The sequence below is a fragment of the Mycteria americana genome, chromosome 7, assembly GCF_035582795.1.
Source record: "Mycteria americana isolate JAX WOST 10 ecotype Jacksonville Zoo and Gardens chromosome 7, USCA_MyAme_1.0, whole genome shotgun sequence".
Classification (NCBI taxonomy): Eukaryota; Metazoa; Chordata; class Aves; order Ciconiiformes; family Ciconiidae; genus Mycteria; species Mycteria americana.
In genome coordinates, this window is record NC_134371.1 from 51,584,905 (window position 1) to 51,597,271 (window position 12,367).

The 12,367-nt window shown below is 33.7% G+C and overlaps 1 protein-coding gene across 1 annotated transcript in view; it reads left to right on the plus strand.

Moving 5' to 3' along the window:
• The window catches only part of HFM1 (helicase for meiosis 1), a 40,392-nt gene that overhangs the window by 12,258 nt on the left and 15,767 nt on the right, over positions 1–12,367 (plus strand). Inside the window, exons 11-22 of the mRNA XM_075509241.1 lie at positions 270–470; positions 554–642; positions 1,570–1,613; positions 1,705–1,806; positions 3,908–4,053; positions 5,559–5,653; positions 6,453–6,586; positions 7,502–7,549; positions 10,429–10,509; positions 11,121–11,212; positions 12,074–12,180; positions 12,273–12,320. Of these exons, the coding sequence (XP_075365356.1) occupies positions 270–470; positions 554–642; positions 1,570–1,613; positions 1,705–1,806; positions 3,908–4,053; positions 5,559–5,653; positions 6,453–6,586; positions 7,502–7,549; positions 10,429–10,509; positions 11,121–11,212; positions 12,074–12,180; positions 12,273–12,320 (1,187 nt within the window). The remainder of the gene's footprint in view (positions 1–269; positions 471–553; positions 643–1,569; positions 1,614–1,704; positions 1,807–3,907; positions 4,054–5,558; positions 5,654–6,452; positions 6,587–7,501; positions 7,550–10,428; positions 10,510–11,120; positions 11,213–12,073; positions 12,181–12,272; positions 12,321–12,367) is intronic.

The window sequence follows — 12,367 nt, forward strand, 5'->3', positions numbered from 1 at the left end:
CAAGTATGGACATGCTTCAGTTTTAGATTTCTGTTTGTTATTTTTGTCTCTAAATATGAATCACAACAGACTTGAGATTTCAGTCCGAATTATATTGGTCCTGTAGAAAATAGAACTTCACCTATGATTTTAATGATAAAAGCAATGTCAAATGTGTTAATAGGTTACATGTGACAAAAGCTAAGTTAATTATTGTGCGATGCAGTTAGAGCAGAGCATGATTAAAAGCAGAAATTTATCATTTCCATTCTATTTCTTCTTTTTTAAAGATTGCAGAATGGCTTTCAGATAGTAAGATGCCTGCTGTATGTCTGAAAATAGATGAGGATCAACGCCCAGTGAAGCTACGCAAAATTGTTCTTGGTTTTCCTTGCAGTGACAATCAGACAGAATTCAAATTTGACTTAACTCTTAACTACAAGATAGCTAGTATTATACAAACATACTCGGAACAAAAACCAGCACTTGTGGTACAACAGCTTTTTTTTCATCACATTTGAAATTGTTTCTTTCTTAAAAGCATTGATTCAAAAAAATCTTTTCTTATTTATAGTTTTGTGCCACAAGAAAAGGAGTACAGCAGGCTGCTTCTGTCCTTGCAAAAGATGCTAAATTTCTACTGAGTATAGAACAGAAACAAAGGTATTTTTATATTTGAGTTGTTAATAAGTGTTTGTGTGTTTTAGTAAACCTGTGACATCTGTGAAGAAAGCTGTTGAGCTAATACAATTTCTAGCAGAGGAGCGTCTGCAACTAACTCATCATCACAGTTGACATACTTTTTGGTAAATTGGCACTCTTCTTGGGAAGTTTAATTTGCTTCTCAGATTTTTAGGATACTTTTCACAAACATTAAGTTGTTTCTAAAAGCTGCTTTCTAAACATACAAATGTTAATTCCTATGGCCCTGTAAGGCCTTGTAGTGCAAAGATTAAACATATGAATAGTTGAATTGGATGTGGTCTTATTACTGTTTTAAGTTAAGCCATGAGAAGTCTTTGCATTATCAGATACCTTTAATAAATACAGCCCGGACCCATATTAGTTATTATTTACTTAAGGGTTGCCTAGTCATGGCAGGTGCAAAAGCTACTTCCTGATTTTGGGCCTCAAATATGGTCGTCTTTGCCTTATGTGAACAGCACATCTAGATTGTAGGTCATGACTTGGAAAGATGACTGGGCTGGAAAGGCTGCAACAGCTGCCCCAGAGAGTCAGTTTGTTCCCTTTGCAACGATGGGAAAGGTGGTGTTGAAAATATCCAAAGAATGTATATTTTAAAAGTTTCTTTAAGACTATGTCCTTTTGGTAGTCTAACATGTAGTTGAAAACTAAGAGCATCCTTAAAAAGCACAAATGCAGTAGGACTATGGGAAAGTATGTAAAAAATGTACATGTCAAGGAATACATCTTACACTCTTTAGTGGGGTAGTTGTGTATCTAGTTTCATGTGAAGCCTTATTTTTGCATTTTAAAAACATACTTGTATCTTTGTATATTCTGCTTGCATTAGTGACTCTGTTTTGTGATTTTGAAGTATTCTTTTTTTTGTGTGTGTGTATTGCATAGATTACAGAGGTCTGCAAATTCATTGAAAGATTCCAAACTGAGAGGTAAATATAACCTACTACTTCTCTGCTCTGTAAATGAATACTTGCTTGAGTAAACTTAGTCAAGTGACGGATATAATTATTTCATTATCAGATCTTTTAACGTATGGTGTGGCTTATCATCATGCGGGCATGGAGATATCTGACAGAAAAATAATTGAAGGAGCTTTTACTGTAGGAGACTTACCAGTACTTTGTAAGTAAATTTAACTTTGGAAGTCAAGATGTTGTTAATGTATCCCGAGAAGACTGCAGTTTGGAAGTGGTAATATTTTATGATTCTATAGTTTGTTTAACCTTTGGAATTACTTTGTGAAATCCAAATAAAGATGTGTTTGTGTTTCACATGCACTTGTACCCTGTGAGTATACATACGCACTGTTGCTAAAGACCGTAGAACTTTTCTTTTTTTCAGCATACACAGAGGTCATCCTCCCTCACATGTCTACATAGGTGTGGCCATGTCCATTTCCTTTTCATACCACTGAGCCATCCTGTTGAGGTGGAGCTCTCTGCTAGTGTGTCTTTCCTCAAGAGTTCACATGTTTTCTTTGTGTCCTTTGCAGCAGTGGCTTCCTTGAAGGTAATCTTTTATGCTTCTTAGATGGGCAGGATACTATTCTCAAACTCCCATCAAGGTGTTTTGACTGATGTGGAGGTTCATAAGAAATATTCCACCTGCTGTTACCTGAAAGGAGAAGGTATCTCTCTGAGACGTGATGGTCTCAAAAGATTCAGACCCTATGGGGAATTGTCTGTTTGGTTCATATACAACACTGAAAGATTAATGATTTTTTTCTTTCCTGTACAATGGTCATGACTCGCTATGAAAATTTAAGGTAGATACCCTTACTGTTATCCGGCAACCTTGCTAGAGTTGCACTATCCATGGTATTAAAAAGTCTCTGTATCCCTGCAATCTACTGTACTTTTGCTGCCTGGTGCACTGTGTATGGCTTTGCCAACTGCGGTGCCATTTCTGAAATCTCAGGAGACCATGGTTCTACAGTTGCTCTTTGCAAAAAAAAAACTTTGAGAGCCACAGCTGAGCACAATGTGAACATACATATGGACTACCACTGAAAGAATGTGAAGTTGCTTATTGGTGCTTAAGTCCTTTGAAATTTATAGTTTGTATGAATATTTCAGAATCATCTGAGATAGTAGAATTACATTTCTACAAATTAAGGGAAACTGAAAGAGTATGCGGCATGTTCCACTTTATATGTCTGTGAGCGTGATGGGAGGTAGAGTTTTAACATGCCTTTCACAGATATTGCAAAGGGGAAAAATTCTTTGGTCTTGAAATAGAGTGTACGTATACTCACTGTGTGTGTGTATATGCGTATATATGTATACAAACACACATCCATGGACTGAAGATCTGATTGCACTGGTAAGTAACCTTTCTTTGCAACTTTTTTATGATTAAGTAATTTTGCTTTGACAAATTTCCCAGTTTGCTTTGACAAATTTCCCATCACAATATGAAAAACAATAATATTCTCACAAGATGGTATGGTTATGCCTTTAGCTTAGATTGGGTTCTTCTTTCCTGATGTACCTATAATTACTAATTTTAGTTCTCCTTTCATTTCAAAAAAGAATTGTAAAATTCGTTAATACTTTCTATTCCCAGTGGAATAGTTATATCAGTTGGCCTGTATAGCTGGCTTTTCATGTTCAATTCCTGCCACCCCATATATTTGTTAGAGAAAGCGAATTAAAAAACATGAGTGTGGGATAATTTGCCATAAACTTGACTGGTGTTTTCCATGTGAGAGTGTGTATTGGTAACGTATTGTGATAGTATTGGTGGTGATTCTGGTTTGGTACCATGGATATGAACAATGCTAATGACTGATGACTTAAAATGTATCTTAAAGATATTGATCACTGCAAAGCAAGATGAAGTCATGGCTGTATTCAAATATCTATCCACACAGAAAGATGAATAATGTTTCTTCAGTGTGTGTGTGTGTTAAACTGAAGATGGATTGGATTCTGGATTATCTCCAAATGTTAAGGAATGTTTAAATAAAAATATCTGGGATGTAGTTTTTTGAAGAATACTCGATAATGAATGACTGCTGATGATCGGATACAAAGAAATTGTTATGCAAATACATGTCTGTAATCTACGTCTAATTCTTTGTGGTGCAGAATGCCCACTGATTTCACTAGAAAATAAGAGCTCTTAGAAATCAGAATTAGCCACTTATTTGCTGCTTGTTTAATGTCTGCCAGACGTTTCAATGGTGTTCATCTTGCAATCAATATACTTTAATCTTATACAGTTACTACTAGCACCTTAGCTGTGGGAGTCAATCTACCTGCACACCTGGTGGTTATAAAATCCACAATGCACTATGTTGGAGGAATGTTCCAAGAGTACAGTGAAACTGACATTCTGCAAATGATTGGGAGAGCAGGAAGGCCTCAAGTAAGTTAATGCTATATTGTATTGATGCTATCTATAGGCGGATCAGTAGAAACTATTCTTGACAAAGAAATGACAATGCCAACAATTTTACTGCGGCATTTGGTTTTTAAAGGGTTGTTATTAATAGTTAAATTACTCCTGGGTAACTTCTTAATTGAGAAAGAAATCTGTTTGCTTTTGTATTGTCCACTAAAAAGAACTGCTTCACCTTGCTGCGGAAAAATATGTTAAGATTACATTTGGGTTGTATAATGAATGGGGATTAGAGAAAAAGTAGAAAGCTGGAAAACAAGTTTAAAATTGTACGATAATTCTGGAACATTGCATAGTATAGAGAGCAATGTGCTTTTGTTCTCATAACATCAGAACAAGAAAACATCTACTTAAGTTAGAAGTGGGGTAGAGGGGAGGGTCAGAAACACTGCCTTCAAAAAGCTATAATACATTTTGCTTCCACAAGATGTTGCTGATGCTAAGAATGCTGTGTTTTAGAAAGGGTTTAGACATTGATTTGGTTGTAATAAGGGGGGAGGGCAGGATTTAAAAATGGTTATTTTAATTATATCTCTTGAAAGTCTCTGAATCATTTATGTTAAATCTTATCCTTTTAAGTCTTTTAATTTTTAGAAATACAAATAAAGCCTAATAAGGGAGATAGCTTACCCCATATTTGTCTCCAGAGGCTGCCTATATTACCCACTGTGGTGTGTTGTGTACATGACAGTATTTTATCTGGACCAAGATCTAAACTAGTATGGAAATTCCTATATTCCTAACTTTAACTGATTTTATTTTTATTTTTTTACTAGAGAGTGTAATCCAGTAAGATTTTTAAAGTTGTGACTCAGAATCCTAAGCCACTTCAACTTTCTAAGACCTGAAATATTTACCAAGATCTGCCTTTCAGTATGATACTAATTATATTCAGTACACTAATCTGATCTAAAAAATGCAAAAGTCAGGAAACTTCTCATACAAAACCCAACAAATCAGTCTAACGGTATTTTTTCCATTACAAAACAAAATAAACTAAGTGAGGTGGCTTGAGAGTAGGTGATGAAGATTATAAGAAATGACTATGAAAGGCTCGACTATTCATTCAAGACTTTCTAATGTTTGGGAATTACTGATGAGAATTCATGTCAGTAAATTATTTTCTGGGGTTGTGGTTAGGAATCCTTTCCTTAGCTGTGGGCCTTGTAAGGAGGTCAGTAACGGTTCACGTTTGTGTTTCTTGACATGTGTCTGTTATATGTACATTAGCACATACAGGCTGGTGCTCTGACCTGCCTGCCAGTGACGGCTGGAATCCTGAGTCCTGCTTGCTACCCAAATGAGTTAGAACTTGCCTTTAACTTAGAGAGGCCTTGGCATTCAGCAGCCATTTCAACAAGGATTTTAAGAAAACAGTTTTAATCGTTTCAACAGATTTGTGATTCATATTCAATTGGAATTTTTTTGCTGAGAGCTAGAGAACGGTTTTTGTTTGTGATTTTATTTTTCAGTTTGACACTACAGCTACAGCAGTTATTATGACCCGTTGGAGTACAAGGGAGAAGTATATACAGATGTTAAATGGTGCTGATATAATAGAGAGCAGGTAACTAAGTATATTTTAGAAGACTAAATGGTAACAATGTTTCATAGTCTCTACAGAATTTGGTTTTTTTCAGGTGGATTTTGTTTGGTTTTTTTTTTTTAATCTATTTAGAAGAAATGTAAGGAAAATGAAATCAAGCTATTCAGAAGTTAACAGCCTTTGTTTTATCAGCTAAAACCATCTTTAGAATATCTTAAACTTAACAAAAAAAAAAAAATGGTTGTAGATTCCTGCTGGGAAACTGAAGAAACTGAAATAGTACATATTGCAAAGACAAAAAGCAAGAATTGAACCCAGATCATGTCTCTGAATTTTTAGATAATAGAGTCTGGAAAATACAAGACTACAGAATTCACTTGATATAAACAGAATATCAAGAGAAATATGTAGGAAAGTTAAGACATTAAAGGGTAAAACAGGAAATTTTGCTCATGTAATTTTGTTAAGGTTTAATTTTTCAAATTATTAAAAATATCAACACTGTGCTGTAACTTTTAAATGTATGTAGCTTTGTTTTCTAAATAATTGTGAAACTTCACAGTTGACAGGTTTTTTATATTTCTTCTTGCTGGACATTAAGCCATAACAAACAAATTGCATCGTTGATTATTTACATCTTCTTTACTATTTTCTATTTATTTCACTGATTAAAGTGAACAGTTGACAGAAAAAACAGAAATTTATTGTGGTTTGGGGGGAGGGATTTGTTTTGTTTTGTTTTGTTTTCCAAAAAAGAATTTTAGCACTTTTTGTACTAATAATTGGTAAATGTACTTACCTTTTTTTTTTTTTTTGCTAGCTTGCACAGGCATCTTGTCGAGCACTTAAATGCAGAAATAGTGCTACGTACTGTCACAGATGTCACTGTAGCTTTGGAATGGATACGATCAACATTCTTGTACATTAGAGCCTTAAAAAATCCAACTCATTATGGTTTGTTGTTTTCTTCTTAATTGATCTAAATTTTGTGACACTAGGATGTGTTAGATCAGTATTATTTGTTTCTTTTGTTTTCTTATGGACTATTATTTCATAAGGGGTTGAAAACAGTCTGTGTAATATGGCCTGTAACATTTTTAGGAACAACAGTTTCAATTGATTTAATATAAGTAATAGGAGTTTCAGCATGGTATAACATTTAAAAACTACAGACAACATTTACAGCTTCATAATGATCTATTTCTTTCAGTCTTAATACACTGGGCCATGTATTAATGCAGTATCAAGCCATAATATACTTTCTAGTGCTGAATGTATAATCTACTAAGAAAAAAAAGTTGCCTAATATTTCATAGTTTTTCTAAAACAAAGTTTCAATAATCTTAATGCTAGTGTCTTCAATTTGTCTTGTCCAGAACAGCCTCTCGGTCCCCAGCCCTGACCATATCTTTGTTCCTGTCCACTTGCTCTACACCTGATTATGAAGTCATTAGGCACTTGCTGGAGACAATTTTTTTTAAGGATTTATAGATGGGACCGGAACATAGTACATCTAGTACTTGAATGGGTGTTACAATTTAGGTGGCTTCCTGTATTCTAAAATAGGAAAACTCTACATGTGAAGTTGCTCACTGACATTTCTGCAACTTTTAGGACTGATATTTTACATAGGGGAATATCTGCAGCTTTTACCTTTGCACATCTGTTCCAACAGCCGCTTATTGATACTTAGATACTTACACTATGTAAGGCTTTTGACTTGTTCCCAATATAATAAATATTTACAAAATTTTCACTTTGGGATATTTGTCTGGCTCCCCAAAATCAGCAAATCAGTTTTTATGGGTAATATTGAGGAGGAAGTATATCATCGTATCAGATTAAAAAGCTATTTGTCTTTTCATGAAGGTTTTTCATCTGGATTGAATAAAATTGGAATTGAAGCAAAATTACAAGGTAAGTGGCTTTCAAGCTTTTTTCAGTAAAACGTTACATTTTACGGCAGGTTCATCCATGTTTATTATATATCTCCATTAATTTAAGTAGATCCATTCACAGAACAAATGTAATTTACTATGTTGTGCTATTGAATTTATCTAACTATTAATACTTTTGAAACACTATCAGTATATTTTGACTGGTGGAAAAGTTTTTCTTGTATAGAAGAAAAAAAATAAATGCCTTTACCTCATCTCCATATACATACTCAGAAATAAAACTACACACAGAGCACTTTAATTTTGATTGCTTGTCATTCTTCCCAATTTTCCTTTGATTGATGTCATTTGCTTTCATTAATTTCTTTTACTATATTTTCAAAAAAGCCTTTCTCAGAAATTGTCATCTTCCCTTCATCATAAATTTAGCCTTGAAAACAAAGGATGTAAAATGTCATCTTCACCTTGTTCAGAAACAGTGTAAAATTGCATGATTATAGCATGTTAGGCAGCAATAATAAAGAGCAGGTGGAGAGACAGAACACATTATTTTTTTATGATCGATATTTTTACATTGGTCATTCAAAAATGCATAAGTAACGTGAAAAAGGAATTTTAGAGAACTCCAGAGTGTGGCAGATCTTGTCCAGTGATGGACTCAGTGAATTGGAGGATAGGAGCAAATCTTAAATTCTGTATTTTTGTGCAGGTAAGTCACAATACTTATATTGTATAGGTTTGCTATTCAGATATCTGGACTGGTGTGATCTGAGAATTCCACTCTCTGACTGTGACATTTGCATTGGAGATTACATTGTAGTGTATTGTTTGCCTGTTACCTGAAATTTGGCCCTTATGGATTGAATTACTCATTTTGCTTAGGGGCGTCAAGGGAAGACTTGCAGTCTTACAAGATTTCTGTGCATTAAACATTCCATACAGTATCAGTCATATCTCAGATGTATGAATTCAGTAGATCCTCTTAAGAATTATTTTGCTATTTTAATTCCAAATTTAGTTTTAAAATTTGCATACCAATAGCAAATGCATAATAGCAAAGAACTAAGAGAATGCAAATACATAATTAAGAAATTGCACTTGCTCTTCAAGTAAGCAGTAATGTGAGAATGAGGCATCCAACTTTACAGATACCACCCCCCCCAAGAAAAAAAAAAAAACCACCACAACTTAGCATCACCATGTTTTTCCTGTAATACTGTAAAAATTACTGGAAGACTACGTTTAAGAGGCTTTTTTTGCTAAGACTTGAATAAAACCCAATTACTGAATTTTTTTTTAAATAGTGCTTTTTAGTTATTTACAACTCCATCAGAAAACATACAGCTGACTAAGTAGTTTGGTTATCAGTACCTCTCATCTTTAAATAGGAAAATAGCATACAACTCTTTTTTTATTATTATTATTTTTATTTGAACGTAAGTTTTCTAGTAGATCTGAAATAAGTATATTAATAAAAGACTACTTGCTAAGATTGTAAATGGAGTTCTGCAAATCTACAAATGCAGTTTTCTCTATTCAGTGAAAGTCCTCATGTCCATCACAGTTCTGTATATTTGTAAACTAGACCATTTGGAGCTTAAATATCTGGAGTGGGGCCTGGTACATGAAAACATAGACTGATACATGCCCTGAAATTTGTAGAGCCAATAATTGAACTCCACTTACACATTTATTAAATTTTACACAATTGTGTAGAAAAATTTGTGATTGATGTCGGGCTTGGTGGAACTATGCTGAGGCTGTTTATTGTGTAAGGGTTTCAAGGACCCATCTCCAGGAACACAGTATATACATTACTGCTTGGAGTCTCCAAATACGAGAGACATTGACTGTGACTTGCAGATAGGAAAAAAAGGAGTACTTATTAGTGAGAAAAGTTACCTCGTTCATATGTTCTTTCGGTGGTTTTCTACCTTTTCCTGTCTTTTAGATCAGGACATTTCTATTTTTGGAAGGTACGTTGAAAGGAATGGAGGGAATGAAGCATGTTATTACCTAAATAAACCTTTATGGGAGAAGGCATGGTTTGAAATCACCTCTACAGATAGTGCTAGGGTAGAAGGCTTCACTTACAAGTGCTTTTTAGGTGTGGATTATATTTCCTTGAAGTGCTCTGATCTTAAAAACAACCTCTTTTTAAAGTTCTTACAGAAACTAGCTCCTTTTCCCTGCACACATGAATATTTTGTAGTAATGTACGTAGTCAGTTATGTTTTCATACATTGCACGTGCAATGTGAATGATTTCTGGTTGCTATGGGAACTATCACTTTGAGCACTTTCCCAACTTATTTTTAAATTCTAAACATTGTATTAATGTAATTTTAGCTTTTTAATTACCTTGGTTTTGAAAGAGAGAAAAACAAAACACTGGTCATCCTCGTGCAGATACCCAACTAAATAGGTTTAGTGAAGTAAATACAAATGCACTTGATACAGTATGAAAATTTCTGATGAAGGATTCATAAATACCTGTGCATATTTGACGTTTCAACCATTGAAGTGTTAACATTCTAGTGGAAATCTTTTGTAGAACTACTGTGGGCTCTCCGGTCTGTCATTCAGAATTTAATATGGCAGCCTGCATTCCGTGCATCTAGTTTCTTTTACTTTGCTACTTTTGCTTTACTGAAAAAACATTGGGTTGTCCTGTATCAAATATCTTTGAGTGAGCTTTCCCCCCTGAGGAAACTTTTCCCCTGAGGCAGAAGTTACCCACTGACGTTAGTAGGAGCAGGATCATATTCTAAAACCTTTACTTGAGTTCAGTGGAATTACTTCGGTATACATTCAGTGCAATTTGATGATGATATTTCTGGTTTGTACATAGATAAGTTTTTCTGCATGTACTAAAAATACATTTTCAAATTGTCGACAGAGCTGTGTTTGAAGAACTTAAATGATTTATCATCTTTTGATTTGATCAGGATGGATGAAGCAAATAATTTCAAACCAACAGGTAATACTTTTTTTTTTAAATAAACTCATATTCAGAAGTGATGTTGAGATAGTAGTGAACTACAAAGGGTCACAGCTATTCTTGTGACCCATTAATAGGAGTACACAAATGTAGTAGAGAGTAGAATCAGAGAGATTGTTTGACTAGAATATATGAGCAAGTTTCTTTGACAAATCATGGAAATTCATTCACTTAATGTTGATCCATGAATAGATCTTCTCTTGTTGCTGGAAATTTTTTTGCCGATTAGGAGAAAATTAACGTTATCACAGGATAATTGGATATGACACAGTGCAATAAAGGACAGGTTTTATCAATACCTGCTCTTCTCTGCAGTCCTCTGCTAGAGGTGGTTGGCTTCTCAGCAACCACAGTTCACAGTCTGGTATATTAGTGTGAATTCATCTCCATTGCAGAAAACTGTAACTGGCACATACTTCTTTCTGCCACTCTGATGGGGTCAGTAATATCCATCAGACAGCTGGGGGCAATAACATACTGAGTCAGTGGTGGTAAATCTCAGAGAGCCTTGCAATAAGAAAATTAATTCAATTTTGTGACTTTAAAAAAAATACTTGGCATATTTTTTAAGGTATATTCTTCTTTTACAGAGACTGGAAGATTAATGGCGTGGTATTATATTGCATTTGATACAGTGAAACAATTTTTCACAATTAAGGGAACAGAGACTTTAAATGAATTGGTAATTTAACTTATTAAAGAAAATTTACATATGTTCAATTGATTTTAAACAGAATCAAAGATTTTTGTTTCTTTTAAAGAAGTTTTTATTTCTTTTAAAAAGCTCAGGCTTTGTTTGTATAAAGTTTTAGAGAATACATCTAAATAAATTCCATATGGAATATTTTTGAGGCTTTGTGCTCTGAAATATTTTGATTTCCAACTCTTTCTCCCCTCACTAACCTTGCTTATGAAGATATAAAGTTGCTGAAGCTGTTCTGTTTATGTATTAAACACTGTATTGTTTTGTGGTTTAGTAGTTATTTTTTATTGCAAAAAACAGCTGCATGCAGAGCAGATTTTACTTTTAAAGGAATGTTACTATCTTTCTGTTTTAAGTCATTTTCCTCTGTCAGATGACAGGTTGTTATTGCTACTGTTAAGTCACAAAAGACATTTTGTTTTCAAGCACATACTATGGTAGAACAGATTGGCCATGAAAAAAAGGAATTAATGTTCTCCTATGGCTATCTTTGTTACTAAAGTATGAAGAAAGTAAAGTGAAATACATAACAGATAGCAAAAACTATATTTGCCTTTTATGTCATAAAGTGTTAGCAGTGTGGTTGATTTTAGATAATTTCAAGTGGAATAGTAATCGAAAAACTGAAAGAAAAATCTTCCCCTTTTGTTATATGACAGCCTTTATAGGAAGATGAAAGAGAGTTGGTCAGTAGAAAGAACTGATTGACTATCTTTTCGTGGTCATAGTATTGAGACAATAACATTTTTTTAAAGCGTTTTTTTTTTTTTTAAAGTTGGAAGAAGTGGTAGAAAAAAATGGCAAAGAAAAACAATTAATAAAAAAGTTAAATTGTTACAGATTACAATGATCTCCAACTGTACAGAATTTCTGGATGTCAAGTTAAGAACAAATGAAAAGAAAATACTGAACACTTTGAATAAAGACAAGGACAAAATAACTATCAGGTATAAAAAAAATAAATACATGGGAAAAGGAAAGTAACTTTTTAGCAATAAATAAAATGAGTAGCAGAAAATATGTCTATTTTCATGCATAGGTTTCCAATGGAGGGGAAGATAAAAACAAGAGAAATGAAAATAAACTGGTAAATATTATATTGTGTTGTTACTTTTTATTGAAAAGCTGTCATTT